General features: G+C 30.6%; 1 protein-coding gene across 11 annotated transcripts; it reads left to right on the forward strand.

The window, feature by feature from the left end:
* Window positions 1-1,490: 1,490 nt before the first annotated feature.
* Window positions 1,491-17,734, forward strand: LOC110095794 (ELMO domain-containing protein A). 11 transcript variants are annotated; one of them, XM_028694087.1, is made up of 12 exons: window positions 1,491-1,732; window positions 1,867-1,949; window positions 10,643-10,682; window positions 10,762-10,824; window positions 12,694-12,829; window positions 13,890-13,958; window positions 14,809-14,924; window positions 15,923-15,977; window positions 16,131-16,237; window positions 16,629-16,676; window positions 16,758-16,875; window positions 17,605-17,734. In XM_028694087.1, exons 4-12 carry the CDS (start codon window positions 10,766-10,768, stop codon window positions 17,704-17,706), a joined length of 810 nt encoding a protein of 269 aa, XP_028549920.1. In that variant the 5' UTR covers window positions 1,491-1,732; window positions 1,867-1,949; window positions 10,643-10,682; window positions 10,762-10,765; the 3' UTR covers window positions 17,707-17,734. The 11 variants fall into 11 exon arrangements, with proteins under 11 accessions (XP_028549920.1, XP_028549922.1, XP_028549926.1 ...); XM_028694089.1 differs by having other exon boundaries at window positions 10,766-10,824; XM_028694093.1 differs by having other exon boundaries at window positions 1,491-1,949; window positions 10,762-11,711.
* The last annotated feature ends 474 nt before the right edge of the window (window positions 17,735-18,208 follow it).

Genomic DNA, 18,208 nt, shown 5'->3' on the forward strand with positions numbered 1-18,208 from the left:
AATGATTTCAAAATTTGGTGATCTTCGGCTTGTTGGATTTGTCTCGTCGAACCACTCGAATCAACTATAAGCATGTCACGTTTACAATATATTTGGTAATTCAAGTTATGCTTTGAAACCTCTAAATACACTTTGGACCCTTGATTTGGGCTCATTTGAGCTCGAATTTGTTTGATTTTGGTGTTGTGTGGTTCTTCTTTTCGAGACGTTCAATTCGACTATAAGTTTGCTAAAATCAGAATTTGAATGGTCCTTGATATAATTTTGGAAACTTTCAACTTAATTTTGCCTTGAGATTCGAACTTATCAAGATAAGTTTTTTATGATATATCAAAGCTAGTCAACTTTAATTTGAATTTCCGTTACAAGTTTAGATCTGATCATTTTTTTACCCCTCTAAAAACCATGAGCTAGTATATATAAGATCATAATATGAATCATTGGTCAATAGAACAACAAAATGTTTTATCTTCCTAAAATTCACCACCACCCTAGAAAGACTAAAATTATACATAATGCTACATTTAATAAAAATTACACAAAAGATATTTCAAGTATATTTTTTAAATGAATTAATTTAATTTACCAGATTAAATATTTATAAGCATTAATTATTTGAGCATAACTTTTCTCTTTCTAATGAGGAATCCACGTGCACTTTTCATTAAAAAAAATCCATATTAAAAAAAAAAAAATTTGAAAAATATTCCGAACAGACGCCATGGCCTCATGTTTTAGTTGAAGGAAAAGAAATATGTCAAATATTTCGATTAAATTTTTTATTCTGATAAATTTTAAATTCATTAGATTATTTGCGATAAGTGCGCACAGCACTTTATTTAAAATCTCTGAATATCTAAAATTAATAATCTTTAAAAAAGGAAAAAAAATTAATTAGCTCTAAGATATATTGAAATAATAAAAAATTATACATTTTTAAAATATTGAACAAAAAATCCATATAAAAGCTTTTGCATCTCATATTATTAGTTCAAAATTTTGTGCTAAAAAATTTAAGCTTCTTTAAGATAGCTCTTATTTTTAAATATCAATCACAATTTCTATTTAATTATTATTATTTTGTTACTTTCAAACAAAAGAGTTTACTTGAAAATTGATTTCAACAACAGTTTAAAAAGTTACTTTCTTTGCATCAATTTTAAAATTTATTAAGAAAGCTATCCCAAATAAAACTTAAGGTATCATTTGGGATGACTTTCTTATTGCTTCTTAAAACAATTTTTTTAACTAAAAATTTTTATGTTACAAAATTGTTTTATAAAGTAATAAAAATGTTGCCCCAAAATCCTAAGAAAAATTTAATTTTTTTATAAAATTCTAATTAAATTATATATTTAATAATTTAAAACTCATCATAAAAAAATCATCTTGAACTTAAATTTTATTCATCTCAAATGTAAAAAAATAAAATTATCCAGTGAATAAATAGGCTAAGTTGTTTGAGCCAATTATTTTTCATTCATATCTCTTAACAAAAAAAAATACAGTTATTATCAGTCCCCGCTGTTCCGATATTTCGGCAGTTTATTGGGCAGTTCGATCGGTGGAGCGTGACGCTCTCCCGCCCTTTCTCTTCGTCTATCTCCGCAGCTCACTCATGGTGATCGGGATTCGTTTATTTTGTGGACAGCGAGTTCTATAATGGAAATAGTTAAAAGAAAAAGCTGGACAGGGACGCCAGGACGAACCCTACGGATTGGCGGTTGGCTAGGTTACGCTATCGGCTTCTTTCTTCCTCTCAAATTGCCCCATAAATCTTGATTCATCCGCAGCCCTATTCATTTCCTTGTCTTCGATTCTATTCACCTTCTGCTTCTGATTTGATTGTATCGAAGAATTGTTCAGAGTACAAAGGGAGACGAGTTTGGACGCTTCCGGCCTCGTCGTTGCTGTGGCATCTTCAGCAGCCGTACCGTCTCTAATTGCAGGTTTTGTTTTTTTTTTTTTTTTTCTAGTGAAATTTCTTTTTTTTTTTTCAGATCCATTCGTTCTAGTTAAATTATGACAACAGTTGTGATGAACTAGGTTCAGATGGAATGGTTGAATTAACTGTGAATCAGGTGCTTTATTCTGATTGAATCCTTATTTAACTTCCAACTAAGGTCTTGTTTAGCCTAGGATCGGATCGATTCATGTAGTTTTAAAGAGATCTCTTACAGTATTTTTAATGCAGCTTGATTTATTAGTGGGATTAATTCAATTTTTATTTGGATGGAAAATGGCTAAATAAGAGTCTATACAGTTATCTATTACGTTAGTGTATTGGATTAATATGAGGTAGGATGAATTAATTATGATTTTTTTATCAGGCAATAATACTCTTAACAATTTATAAACTTATGATAATTTTTTTATTAGGCATAGTGTTTATTGGAAATATTTTGGAAGAAATGTAGATAGGTAAGCAATGGGCTATGGCGAATTTTGGATGGGAGAATAGAAGGATTTTATTACTAAACTTTTGCTGAGTAGTTTTTCAGCTTGGCATACAATATCATAACATTATCTATTTATAAATATGAAAGCTAAATCTAGAAACTTCTATAACATAACAATTCTAGAGTTTTCTTTATTTATTATGAAAATTTTAGAATCTTCTACATTAGCGAAGATTTTTTTGTATAGAATACTTTAGAAATGTTGAGAAATGTGCATCAAATTTTATCACTTGTCGATGTGAATTTTGATAATTCCAATCATGTCGCGCAGTTGCTCAAACTTTCCTCTTGGAAATACTTTTGTGAATATGTCTGGTAATTGTTCTTCATTCTTGCAATGCTTGAGTTTAATCTCCCGGATGCTCTCAATTTCCCTGATGAAGTGATATTTGATGCCAATGTGTTTGGTTCTACCATGAAATACAAGTTTTTTATCACTAGAATAGCTGATTTGCTATCGCAATAGATTTTTATTGCTTTTTCTTATAGTTGACTCACGTGTTCAAATATGTGTTTTAGCCATATAACATGACTCGTAGTCATTGCTGCTGCAATATATTCATCTTCAGGTGATGATTATGCGACTGTTTCTTGATTCTTTGATCCCTAAGAAAATATTCTAAAGCCTAATATGAATGCATATCCTAATGTACTTTTCATATCATCCAGTGATCTTGCTCAATCACTATCAGTATATCCTAGTAAAATTGAGCTGAGAGTAGATTCATACAAGATGTCATAGTCTTTTGTTCCTTCCAAATATCCAATGATCCTCTTAGCAGCACCTCGATGAATTTAGCTTGAACTTTGCATGAATCTTGAGAGTAAACTTGTTGCATATATGATATCTGGTCTTATAGCTATTAGACAAAGTATACTTTCAATGAGACTTTGATAGATTGTAATGTCTACCTTTGGTGCATTGTCTTCTTTCATGAGTACCTTGTTGTCTAGTTGAGTAGCTATTGTCTTGCTACCATTCATCTTTAATTTTTTTAACAGACTTTTTGTATACTTCTTTTGTGAGATGAAGACCCGTGCTTCTTTCTGACTTATTTCAATTCCAAGAAAGTGGTGCATCGGATAAATTGATCATCTCGAATGTCTTCATCATATCTTCCTTAAAATTCTCGATCATCCTCTTATTGTTTCTTGTATAGATTAGATCATCCACATATAGGGAGAGAATGAGTGTATTGTTTATACCTCGAGTCTTGATACATAGTTTTGGCACACTTTTGCTCCTCCTGAAACCTTGCTCTAGGAAATAGTTGTTGATTCGGCTATATTAGACTCTTGGAGCCAGCTTTCACCTGTATAATGGCTTCTTAGTTTCAGAACTGTCTTCTTGTCCTTTTATAACAAATCTTCGAAGTTGTTCTACATAGATCTCTTGAATGTTGACTTTTCATCTGGTTAATAGATCTTTGACTTCATTTTTGCTGACATACTATCAATGCCCTTATTGTCTCAAGGCTATCAACTTGATAAAATGTCTCATATAGTTAACTCCAAATTGTTGTATGTATCCCTTAACATCTAGTCTTGTTTTATGTTTTTGAATTGATTCATCTGGGTTGAGATTTTTCTTGTAGACCCATTTTACTCCAATTACTTCTTTTTTCTTGTGGAGAGTCTACTAGCTCCCATGTCTTTTTCTTGTCAATCATCATTATTTCTTCCATATCTTTTCTCCATTTTTTTTAGGCTTCTTCAAAGCTTGGCTCTATGATTATCAAATTACTATACTCAATAAATCTTCGCTAGAGGGCTTTGTTCTTCTAGGCAGTGATTTTGAGTCTATAACTTGAACTGGCTCTTGAGTTGGCAATCTAGTTGAATCATTGACCTCTTCAACTTGTTGATCTATTAATACTAACAAATTTATACTTTTTCTTTCAACTTCCTCTATCTTCCAATTATATGTAGCATCTTTGTCAAATTTCACATCTCGGCTAATGATAAGCTTCTTTGTTCTTAAGTTATAGATTCAATATCCTTTAGATTGAATATTATAACCTAAGAAAATTCATTTATTTGATTTTTCATCTAATTTACTTCTCTTTTGTTATAGAATATGAACATAACAAATATATTCAAAGACTCTAAGATGCTTTGTAGATGGCTTCCTTCCACTCCAAGCTTCAACTAGTGTCTTATCTTTCACTGCTTAATTGGACATCTATTAGAAGATAGTGTTATGCCTAAAATTTAATTTGTAAGAATTATTCTTTTATCTTTTATTTGACAACAATCAGAGCTATCTAATTTCATCTATTAGTAATAAAAAGCAAAAAAAATTCTAAAATTTAATATTATATAAATTATCATTACTCCCAAAAATCATGTATATTACTCAGAATCTATACAGTTATATCACAACTACTCTATCATGATTATAAAAAAAAAACTAAAACAAAAAGAACAAAATCTTAGGAATCCAGATCAGTCTCACATTTATGCTCCATTGCACTGACCTGAAATCATTTAACCACATATGATGTGTTAAAATCCCAACAGGTCACCAAAACTTACAACTGAACTCAAAGTACAGTAAATGAACAATATGCATATCAGCGATCAAATCATCACAGTAGCATTCATATGATCATTGAATCGGTGCAGAAACAGTAAAACTCATATGCAGTAGCAGTAAACTCTGTAAAGTGATAAAATAGTATGGTAAGGAAGCCGGTAAAAAAATATGGTGGGAAAACCAAAAAATCAGTAAACTAGTATGAGTGCCAAATCGATAAAGCAGTCGTCATATCAGTACTATCAATCAAAAAAATAATCGTATAAAATAGTAAAATTAAGGCTTTGATAAAGACTATCGAAATCATATCAATATAGGAAAATCATATAAGAGTGTATACATATTATCTAGGTATTCTATATCAGTATAAAATTAGTATATTATGTGCTAAATATGTTACAAACTCACTATCAATACACTAAATCAGTAGTATCGATGTCTAAATCGGTAATAGTAACATTCCAATGGTAGGAGCAGTAAATTAATATATTAACAGTAAAGATGTTCAGTGATAATAAACCAATACAGTATCAGTAAAGCCATATAGTAAGAATATATCTATTACATGCATTTTAGTTGTCACACTAAACAAGAAAGAAGTCCTGGTTTAAGCAATATGTTTTTTATAGTATATCATCATTAGTAAACTGTTGGCTCAGTAAGCAATGTTGTCACTCTTTACTCGTCAACACAGTAATCATCTCCTTATAGCTTTCAATCAGTATATCACGCGAATCAGTCGAGGATAATATCAAACCATATATTTTAAGAAAAATCCATTGGCCCACCATATTATACAAGTCAATCAATCTCCAACCAACTTAGTAAATTACCAGCCTTTACTCCCCCCCCCCCCTCTTCATTATTATCGTTGTGCTATAATAATAATAGTGACCAACTATTACCCAACCACATATTCATACTCATTTTCAATACATTGTAGTAAATAAAGTATAATTAGGCTTAATTCAGAAAGTGCTAAAATATTTTAACAGTAGGTAATAAAAAACTCTACTGAACATAAATTAATCAAATTATTACAAATCATATATAATAATATTCTGAAGCTATAATTGAATAAAATTATTATTTTTTGTTGTCAAAATAAATTTTCAAATTAATAAAAATTGCTGCTTTTTTAAAATCAACCAGCAAAAAATTTTTAATAAGTGCTCAAAATATTCATAATCTCAATCTCTATAATATTTAAAACTTTACGCGGTGAAAGTTTTACCAATACAAAATTATTCTCGTTTTTGAAAAACAATGAAACTACAAATTTGATCAGAAAAAGCCTAAAAATATCAAATTATTGAAATTAGAAATAGGATGATGATTCGTTACAATGAGACAAGCAAATTTTGTAATAGGACATGGGCGAAAATCACTCTATGGCCTTCAAATCCCCTATATTTTCTCTCTAATATTCTCGAAATGCTCTCTATTAATCGATTTTATTAAAGGGAAATGGGATTTAAAAAATAAGTAAATATTTTATTATATTTATAATAAAATGATATTATTGTATAAATATAATTATATAATTTATTCAAATTTAATTTAAAATTCATATAAATTTTTTTGGAACTTCAAAAATTATAGAAAAATATCCATAAAATAGCTCATTTTATTAAAAAAATTTATGTAAAACCGGTTTTCAAAACAGATACATTACGGTTCCAAAATTCCCACATTTACCGATAGGTAATAATTTCTTAAGGATTCGCACTAGTGTCCAAAAATTATGAAAAAATTGGTGCAATTAAGTTACTCAATATCTATGTTATATCGAAGACGGTTTGAGATTTTGACTTATATTGACTCCTAAAAAAATTTATTTGTCTCGATTAAAACCCAGGCTATTACAGAAAGAATGCAATATATATGGCCTCAGCACATAAGCATTTTGGAAGACTTTTATACATCAGCATAGCTCTAGTAGTTTCCATCACAGTCCTATTCTTTCTTTTAGATACTTCATTTTGCTCTAGTGTATAACCAATTAGGAGTTGCCGCTCCACACCTTATTCTTCTCAATACTAATAGAACAAATTTGAGATATATTATTTTCCTCTATCACTTCTTCGTGTCTTCAAGTGGTAGGCTCTTTGCTTTTCAACATAAGTTTTGAATTTTTAAAAAAATCTCAAATACTTGAGATCTTTCTTGCATGAAGTAAACTCACGTCATTCTCGTGTAGTCAACAATGAAAAGAATGAAGTACCTATTTTGCTCAAGTGAAGGAGTATGCATCGGCCCACAAACTTCTGTGTGAATAAGCTCTTGTGACTCCTTAGCTCTCCATGCTTTGCCTAATAGAAATGGTTGTCGATGTTGTTTACCGAGCAAGCATCCTTCACCAGCACCATCGATCTCCTTTATTATTGGGAAATTTCTTATCATATTCTTCTGGTGGAGAATCTTCAACCCATGAAAATTGAAATGTCCTAGCGGTTTGTATCATAAAAATAACTCTTTCATTTGTGCTTTCATTGTCACTTCATTTATATATCTCCACTGGATAGGAAAATACTCGTTCTCTTTCGTTTTGATCTTTGCTATTTCAAGGGATTTATCTTGCTTGTCATAAATTTGTACAAATATCTCTCTCAAAGTATGAAGAATATCCTTTCTCCGTCATTTGGCCCACGCTACTAGATTTTGATCAATGTTCAAAATCAAAGTACATCATTGATGTAGCTCTTCCCTTTTTTTGTGTCAATGGCAATAATGTCTTTGCCTTTTGCCTCCATAAACTCATCATTTCCAATTTTAACCTTTGCCTTAATTTTATCAAGACTACAAAATATAATCTCATTTTTCATCATGTGGTTACTACAACCACTATCATGATACCAAGTATCTTTATTCTCTTCTAATGCAAATTGACAAGTATAGAAGCGATTTTTATCATCATTTTTCTCTTCTAAAAAATTATCCTGATGGTTTGTCTTCAATCGATGAGCACTTTTTATATGTCCAATTTTTTTTTAGTTTTAGCATTGTGGTTTTCCTTTAAACCAACGATCATTCTTTAACTGACTTTTCTTTTGCAAATGTCACATGGAGAATACTTGTCACATTTTCTTTGATTGTTTTTATCTTTAGCAATTGCTTGTGAATTTCTCCCAACTTATATTGATTTATGAGACAGTGGATTTGTTTTAGATTGAGATCCATTTTCTATAGAGATCTCATTCCGCCTATTCAATCTTTCTTCATGTGCTTAAAGAGAGCCCATTAATTCTATTGGTGATAAGGCTTCTATATCCTTTTATTCTTCAATTTTGTAAGTTATTGTATCAAATTTTAATATACAAGAAATAATATCTTTTGAACTATTTCCTTATCAGAAATTTCAGCTCCATAGGCTCTCATTTGGTTAACTATTTCTTTTATTCTAGAGTAATAATCTTTTGCGGTCTTATCATCATTCATTTTAATATTCCCAAAACTCATTTTAGATTATGTTGCTTGATGGCGCATACCTTTCTTGTTCCTTGAAACTCCTATAATGTATCTCATGTTTGTTTAGCAGTCGTTAAGCCCATGATTCATGGAAAGATGTCATATGTCATTGCTTGATGTAAAGTAAATAATGCTTGAGAATCCTTTTGTTTATTCTCTTCAAGCATCTTCTTTTGATTTGCCGAAAGAGTCGTTGAATCTTGTGGAGTATTGAATCATTCTTCAATGATCTTCCACAAATTTTGGGAGCGAAAACATGTTTTCATTTTGATGGACCGAAAATCATAGTTTTCTCCGTTAAAGATTGGAATCAGGATAGTAGATCGGTTGGAGTTTTCATTGGATTTTATACAATATTTCTATAGCGCCCAATGAGCGATCAAGTGAGGCTCTTATATCGAATGTTGGAAGAAACCTAGATAGGTAAGCAATTGCTTATAGAGAATTTTGGATGGGAGCATAGAAGAATTTTATTATTAAATTTTTGATGTGTAGTTTTCAGTTTAGCTTATAACATCATGACATTACATATTTATAGGTATGAAAACTAAATCCAGAGACTTCCATAACATTACAATTCTTGAGTCTACTTTATTTATTACAAATATCATAGATCCTTCTAGTAATATTGCTATAGTGTCTTCTTTATTTATTACAAATATTCTAGAAGCTTCTAAATTAATCAAGATTTTATTATGCGTATAATACTCTAGAAATATTAAGAAATGAGCATCAAATTTTAGCAGTATTCTAAATTGTCTACTATGTAAGTACTAATCTTTTCAGTTTTCACCCTGAATTAATTTCTTAATGCCCTATTTCTCTGCTAATTATTGATTGAATGCTGCAAAATTTTTATTTTCTCAACTTCTTATGAATTTCATTAGGTTATGAAGTTATGTTGATTTTTATTCAAATTTAGATCACTCTAATATATTCGATTATTTTGCTCATTGGTTCAATGATTTTCAAAGCATTGAGAATTGCACTACTTATGGGTTAATTTATATCAACAATTATTCCTATTAAGATAAATACTATTAAACTATACATCTTTGTTTTGTGCTATTGTATAATTTTCTAAAAGTTATTCAAAGCTTGGTTTCGTTGAATTAAATTTAAGCTGGCGAGGGAGATTGCAAAGTTTATATCAATGTATAGTTTTCCGAGGATTTAATTATTCGACTAACCAAACTATTTTGGTGAGTGTACGGAATTACCTTGGATGTCATATGTTTTTTTTTTCAATCCCACTAATCAACGCTTCAAAGATATATAAGGTGATTGTTGGTGCTTAAAATATTTATTCATCCAATTTAATCTATCAATTAAATAATTAAGCCGATCAAGGACTAATTTTGCCTACTGTTTTCTTATGTTCTGTAAGATTCTTTAATTTATGCCCCTTTATGCCTGCCACCTACTTTTCTTGGTGGCATAACAAATAATTAAGGAATAAAAAAGATATTATGCCTCAAAATCAGATATCTAGACACATTTTCTTACAGTTTCTTTGCTTCGTGATTGACTGAAAAGTGTTTGTGGTGTTTAATACTAAGGGCATATTAGAATGAGGCTAAAGTTAAGCTAAAAATTTAAGCGAAGTTAAACTGTTTGGTTGGTAAGACATGAGATGTCAAGTAAATATAAGTTGAGAATATTATTTAGATGTATTTTAATTTAAGCCCACTTGCTTAATATAAATAGTATTGTAATTTATAATTAAATATGAATACTTAAATACCAATTAATCATATTTAGCTTTTTACTATGAGTAATTAAGTGATTAATTCAGTATCCCCTATCTATTTATCTTAATTATCTTAACTAATTTTTTAATTATGAGAAATCGAATAAATAATTGATTTATTATTATTTATCTTTTATAACTTAATATTAGTACATACTTAATTATCTTAATAAAAACCCTATGTAATCATTAGTTACTCTATATAAATAGTTAATTATTGATTCCAGACTAATTATTTATTTATTAATTATTTCATATTTAACATAATTAAGCTTAACTTACATCGTAAGCTTGAGAGACGAAGCTTGGGTTAAATCTCCAAGGTCACAAGCTCAAGTCATATTTGTGATTTATTGCCAACCGTTCCCCTCCCCCCCAAAAAAATCCTGCTTAAGCCAGATGTTGACATAGGGAAATTCATTTTGGCAGGGGCACAACTTGGAAATGAGAACTAGACCATTTACTGCTGGTGCTCACCTCCCCCTACTCGACTACCAACCAACCTACTTACCGTTGTTTTCTAATATTCTCGTGCCCTGACTTGCTAGGTAGATGAAAATGATGGGTCCTCGATCAACGTGGAAACTGTGGCAGATTGGAAAGGTTCACTTGTATGGATGCTCAACTTTACTGGCGTGATAGCCCACATCTCCTGCTAAATGTTTCTCTGGGCACTATATGTGGTAATTAAAATTCTCCATGGCGCCCCTATTTCTTTGTTATACTCCTAGCATAAAAAAAGAGAAATTTTCGTCAACTTCTAGTTATCAAAACTTCATGTTATTGTTCATTTATTTAGTATTTTCATGTTCATATTTCAGTAAATATTCCTTTTTTGTTCTATATCCAACATTTTAACAATAAATTTAGTAGCAGTGATGCAAGATCCTGAATCTCCTCTCTCTCGCTCTCTTCTTTTCTCCATGTGTGTGCTCATTTTCTGGAAAAACAGGGAAAGTGAAAACAACGTTTAAAATTTTATAATTCCAACATTGAAGAGCTGCTAATGTAAGTATGATCATGTGTTGCACTTGATCGTTTGTCTTTTCATATTTGATGTGATATATCTATAACATTATGAGACGTTCAACCTCTATAATTCATCTATATATAAGTTTTCCTTTAATTAAAAAGAGAATTTTCATTTTCATATTTCAGCAACTCTTCCTTTTTTGTTCTATATCCAGCATTTTGACAATAGATTTACTAGCAGTGATGCAAGGTCAGTTTCTCTCTCTCTCTCTCTCTCTCTCTCTCTCTTCCCTTTTCTGCATGTGTGTGTGCTCATTTTCTGGAAAAACAGGGAAAGTGAAAACAACGTTTAGAATTTAATAATTCTAACATTGAAAAGCTGCTGATGTAAGCATGATCATGTGCTGTACTCATTTAATGAACTTACAGCTAGCACGGCCTTTATGTACATTACAGCTAGCATGGGGTGGAATTGAACCCACTAATTCAATGAACTTCACATATATCAATTTTTTTGACAACTATGGTAATCTTCTCCTTTGCAGTCCCAACTATTGTTTCTAGTTTTTAATCTTATAAGTGCAAGTTTGGTGCATAATTTTAGTGTAGCATTAGTACACTACTTGATTTTGGGGAAAGTCATCCTTTGTGACATGATTTTTTTTGCCTTGGAAATTTATTTTCAATTACAAAAAGTGGGTTGTTGGCTTAACTGGTAGCTAGTAATTTGTGCATCTTTTATTTTCCTTTACATGGAAGTGCACTATATATTATATTAATTGTATTAAGAAATTCTAATCATGAGTGCCTTGCATTAATAGTATAAATATTCATAATTAATATGTGTTAAAATGTTTAGTTATAGTGATACTTAAAACAGCTTTATTTAATTTTAATCATATTTTAAGAAAATGTCAAAGGAAATCTTTTTGTCACGCTTGATATCTCTTAAACTCATTTCTAATGCATGCATGACAACAATTTTTTGTGATTTAAGATTACTATTTAATAACACTTTTACATTAAAGAGTTATGCCTAAAATGTTTAGCAGCAAAGCAGTCATAACATTTGTTTAAAAAATTGTGATTTAATATCAAAAGTGTTGTTCAATTTTTTGATAAAATAAGAAAAATACGATTAAAAATTAATCTGCAGTCATGTTTTAAAATAAATGTTATTATAACTTATAACTTTAATTGTTTCTTGTTTAAACAAATATCCATCAGTTCTCCATAATTGGCAAGCGCATAGGCATTGAAGCCATATATTATTACTTGATTATTTTAGATATTATATATATATATATATATATATATTTATATATGCTTGTTTATTTAATTTTTTTCAACGTTTAGAGGATCTTTAACCTTAATTTATAGGATGAGAAATTGGTGAAAGAAATAGAAAGATTGAGTAGTCATTGATTTATGTACTTTTGCGATTAGAATTTATAATAATTGTGTTAAAAAATAATGTAATATGATGTTATTTTACCTCGCTAACTCAGGATCTTGACTCCGCCACTGACAACTAATGATATGGTTGGACCACGCGCATGGTTTGGAGGATTGTTTTATCGAAATAGCCATAAACGTTGTGGTAATTATGAAAAGACCAACGGGTATCCTCTCACCCCTCTCCAGGTAATCTTCAAGTAGTTTGTTTTGGTTAACTTTGTAAGTTTTTTCTTCTCTTCCCATTTATGTAACGTATTCATTTGATTTCCTTTCTAGATATTTTAATAGAGACATGCAAAATGCTATCAGCTTGTGCTTCATAGATTTTTGCAAGATTATTTTATTGTAAACTTTAAATCAAAAGCTTTCCATGCAATTATAATATACATCATTTCTTAATTTATCTATTTCCTTCTGTTCATTCCTTTGTAATGAGTTTCTCATTTACACATCTTTCCACAATGCTAAGTTAGCTACACCAACCAAAAATATGCTTTAAACAATACAGTAAATTGTTAGTGAGTTGAAGTAAGAAGCTTGGGTAATACATTCCAGGTGGCTGCAGCTTGCTGATCTGAAAAAAGATATTTTAGATGCACTTTTGAAGTGTTTTTCAGCGCTTACTTTCTTATGCCTTGGAATAAGATCATAAGAAGTCACTTACAATCATAGCATATATGAGAATATAATATAGATTATGATAGAGCTAAACAATGGAGTGATAAAAGACTAGATTAGAGTGACCTTACGGTTAGAACTTGATAAAATAATTAGAGGAGAATAGAATTAGTTGATCTGTGCATTTACAGAAGAGGCTTAAAGAGGCAGCAATAATTTGGGTAAATAAAGTTAATGTGCTTGGATCAGAAAGAAAAGGGTTGGATCAATGGTACATGGCCATAACTAGTTCAGGAAAAAAGAAACAAAATAGATTTAGCATCTCATGTATCATTAAATAGGAGTGAATGAAAGACAATTCATAGTTAATGATGATGATGATGATTAATCATGGAGTATGTTTCCTTATTAACAAAATGGATTAGGATGTACTCTTTTCTTTTAGTTTTTCATTGACAACCTATCCTAAAATAATTTTTTTCTTACAAACTTGATTTTATGGAATATCAATGAAAATGTAATTTGCTTGTAATGAAAGATTTTTTCTTATGTTTAACCAAGTTTGGGATAAGGGAAACTCTTTATGTTTCTTCGTTTGAGTAATGCTCTTACATCTGGTTTCTTGCAGGAACAAAGGCTGCAGAGGCTCAAGGACAGATTGAACGTCCCTTTTGATGAGACTAGGCCTGATCATCAAGTATATTTCATTTAAATATGTTTATCCTTCTAATGTTGCATCAACTCACAATAGAATATTTTGACTTCCATAACTTAACAATGGTGTGAAAATCTTACTATTTTTCAATTTCAATTCTTAATCTGATGAAGTAAAAGGAAACTTGAATTGCAGTATTAGTCGTGGATATTACAATATTGTAGCAGTTGTATCTAACAATACGCTCATGAATAACAATTTTAACAAATGTAGATATTAGTTGTGATTCTATTATAACTTTCCAATCTAATTCTTTAGCATGTCTGCCCTCTCTCATTACCTCTTCCTGTACACTTAACAATTTTCTATTCCTGTTGCTTCTTTTAAGTAGCACGAATATTTTAATAACCATCCATATAAATTAGAACTCTTTGAAGTATTCTACGGATGTCAAATCCATAGTGTCTCCAACTGGAATCTGGTTGTAAATAAAAAATAAAACAAAACCCACCGATGCCGTACCATTGTATAAATATACATTGAACATTTTTTATTTCTAAAGATGTTGAATGTTAAGAAATTCCCAACAGTATTTAAAGAACCCAATAGTCTACAAAAGATAGGACATTCTACAACCCTCCCTAGTCTTTAAAGAACTGTTGAGGAAAGCTTGGGTACTAGCTAATTTGTTTATGTGGTTTTGAGAAATACAGCTCATCTTGATTTGTTGATTGGGAGCTTAGGCTATCAACTAAGAGATCTTGAGTTCGAGTTTTATATGTGTTATGTGTATGAGTCTACTTTAATTGGCCTAAATGTCCAAAAAAAAGACATATAGCTTCATTGTATCCTACGTCATAATTTTCTTATTTTTCGCTTTCTTATTTGGAAGGATGCCCTCAAAGCCTTGTGGAATGCTTCTTTTCCAGAGACAAACCTTACAGGTCTTGTCTCTGAGCAATGGAAAGATATGGGGTGGCAGGGTGCGAACCCATCAACTGACTTCAGGTAAAAAATAGATTCTAGTTTCTTTCAATTGTTTTATACGTCTGTGATGAAAATTAAATATTTGGGTACTAATATTTTTCTTAAATATATATTTTTTATTACAAATACTCCTTTGGGCATTACATCATATACTTGTAGCGTTCAAATAGTATTCTAATTTCCTTTCTTATGATGCTAAAACTTTGGACGACTTAGTCTATTGATGGTATAATTTAGTCCATAAAACATACCCACTAACTCGAGTCATAACCATGGCACAATATGAATAAGGAGAACTAAACTATTCTTGAACATATTGAACCTTACTTACCTAGGGCACATAATTATATGTTCGTGTTTGATAGCTAATAGTAGTAGTCTATCTAAGTTCGAGAACTAATATTTGTCATGATATTGTAAAGCATGAAACGTTACAAATACTCCTTTGGGCATTACATCATATACTTGTAGCGTTCAAATAGTATTCTAATTTCCTTTCTTATGATGCTAAAACTTTGGACGACTTAGTCTATTGATGGTATAATTTAGTCCATAAAACATACCCACTAACTCGAGTCATAACCATGGCACAATATGAATAAGGAGAACTAAACTATTCTTGAACATATTGAACCTTACTTACCTAGGGCACATAATTATATGTTCGTGTTTGATAGCTAATAGTAGTAGTCTATCTAAGTTCGAGAACTAATATTTGTCATGATATTGTAAAGCATGAAACGTTGAAGAATGTGAGAGTTGTGTAAAACAGAATTTGATTTTGATAGATATATTTGTCCAACATATATGTTGTATTGTAGCTTGTCTTTGATTTATAAAACCTTCCTCTCTATCTACTCACCATCCAAAATTTGAGAGCATGTTGAGCATGGCGACTAATCTTTCTGCAAATTAGTTAATTTCTGGTTACTAATATTGTTTTTTCACAACTATTTGCAATATCTTTGTTATAGAATTTCGTATGTGATGATCACATTCTTCTTTTGAATAAATTTCAGGGGCTGTGGATTTATTTCCCTTGAGAATCTTTTATTTTTTGCAAGAACTTATCCGGTAAGAAATTATTTTGATAACATATAGACCTTCTTTATAATTTTATACAGTATTTATTTTGCCCAAACACATGATTCTAATATATTTTTATGATATTCTGTTATTTTATACCTAACATCGCAATAAATCCAAATCAAAGGCTTCTTTTCGAAGGATTTTGTTCAAGCAAGAAGGTATACGAGCTGCATGGGAGTACCCATTTGCTGTTGCTGGCATCAATATTTCTTTTATGCTGATCCAAATGTTAGATCTTTATTCAGGTCAGTAGAGATGGATACCATATCATTTTAATGTGTAGAGTGGGTAATATCCGAAATATTAATGATAAAATTGAAGCAGAAAATGATGTGGCGAACCTTAAGAAATGTTGAAATACGAACAAATACATAAACTGTACCATTGTATTTACAACCCAATTATGGCCTAGTGCTTCGACCAGAGTATTACATCTTATTTGGAAATTTTCATTATAAAAATTTGATAAAATTTTGTTACTTTTATAGTTGGTAATTTTGGAGAAGAGCCTTTTCTTTAATGAAATAGAATGAATAAAGTAAAAGAAGTCCTTTTCATCTCTAAACTTTTCTCTCTCAATTCAATGATATGAGTTAAACTTTTACTCATTTGGAATCTATCTTAATCCTATCACAGAAAAGCCAAAAAATCTTCGAGGAGCAAATTTTATAAGAATTCTCTCAGGTCAGGAAGAATTTCAAGTTCTTGTTGACTTTTATTTATTTTTATATGCTAATCTGAATCATCTGATCATATTTCCCAAAGTTCTTCTTTTTCCTTGTTAGCAGAAGATGAAGAAGCCTTTGATGTATTATACTGTATAGCATTTCAGATGATGGATGCACAATGGTTGGCTATGCGTGCTTCCTACTTACAGTTCAATGTATATCCGATCCTATCCCTCCAGTGCCTTTTGATTTCTACTTTTGCTTAGTGGCTATTTGTCTGATTTTCAAATACACTTTAAATTCCTCATATTCAAACTAGTTCCAAATACACCATATATTTTTTATTATTGTCACCGCCCCCTGCCTACCCCCAGTGATGTCGCCGACCACCGCTGGTTACCGTCGGCCTCTGACCACCACTAGTTGCCATCACCCACCGTCGCTCGTCAACCCTACTGCCACTGACCGCTAGCTACCATCATTGTCGACTACAAACCACAACTGCCACCACCATCGGTCTAGCTGTCGCAACCACCACCCACTATCGGCCGCCACCACCACCGCTGCTAAGAATTGGCTGCCATAGCCACCACCCACCACCATCCGTCAAATAACACCGACTACTGCCGCCCACCTTCAAACAATGCCGGCCACCATCATCAATCTCCGCCACCCACCATCTTCTCTAGACTTTACATTGCACTCATTTTTACTTTAAACCCAAACACAAAAAAAGTAATCTAATACAATTATTGTACACTCATTCAAACAATTCTATAGTATTCTTTTTATATTATATATTCACCATATATTTCTTTTACACTGTTTTTTTTTTTTAGCCAATCAAATAATTCTATTATTTTTACAATGTAATTCAATTACTCGGTATTCCTCTCTCAACAAACCTTTCATTTAATAATACTTTGATTATTTATTCTTCGCAGGAGGTGTTACAGGCTACGAGGATTCAATTGGAAAGAGAACTCCGTCTGGAAGACGTCCATCGAATTCAGGATTTACCAGCCTACAACCTCCTGTACAAATAGATTGATAAAAAGCTCATTTAAATTTTTTTTAAAAAAAAACTAAGGCTTGATCCGAGACGTTTTCTTACAATTTTTTAAAGTAATTTTTTAATTCAAAATTTTATTATATTAAAATTTTTTACTAGAAAATTATTTTAAAAAGTAGTAAGAAAATTGTCCCAAATAAAACCTAAATCAATAGTTTTTACAATTTTGACGTTTTTTATCCATAAAATTCTTAGTATTATTTACGTCAAGCTGTTACAATACATTCATATGATCTAATTGTAGATTTTATTTGTTCAATTTTGTCAAGAAAATAATTTATATTAATAGTTTGGTTTGTTAAAATAACATGTCTTCTTGTGACAAAAGATTTTTTTTTTTCATAATCAATACTTTTCTTTTTTCTTTTTTTTTTTCCATTAGCCTTATAAATTGGTTATGATACTACTAATCCGAAATGGGAAAAGGGATTCAGCTGAGCAAACAAATGAACAAGGCCCAGTATTTTTAATATGTT

Source organism: Dendrobium catenatum, unplaced genomic scaffold, assembly GCF_001605985.2.
Source record: "Dendrobium catenatum unplaced genomic scaffold, ASM160598v2 fragScaff_scaffold_390, whole genome shotgun sequence".
Classification (NCBI taxonomy): domain Eukaryota; kingdom Viridiplantae; phylum Streptophyta; class Magnoliopsida; order Asparagales; family Orchidaceae; genus Dendrobium; species Dendrobium catenatum.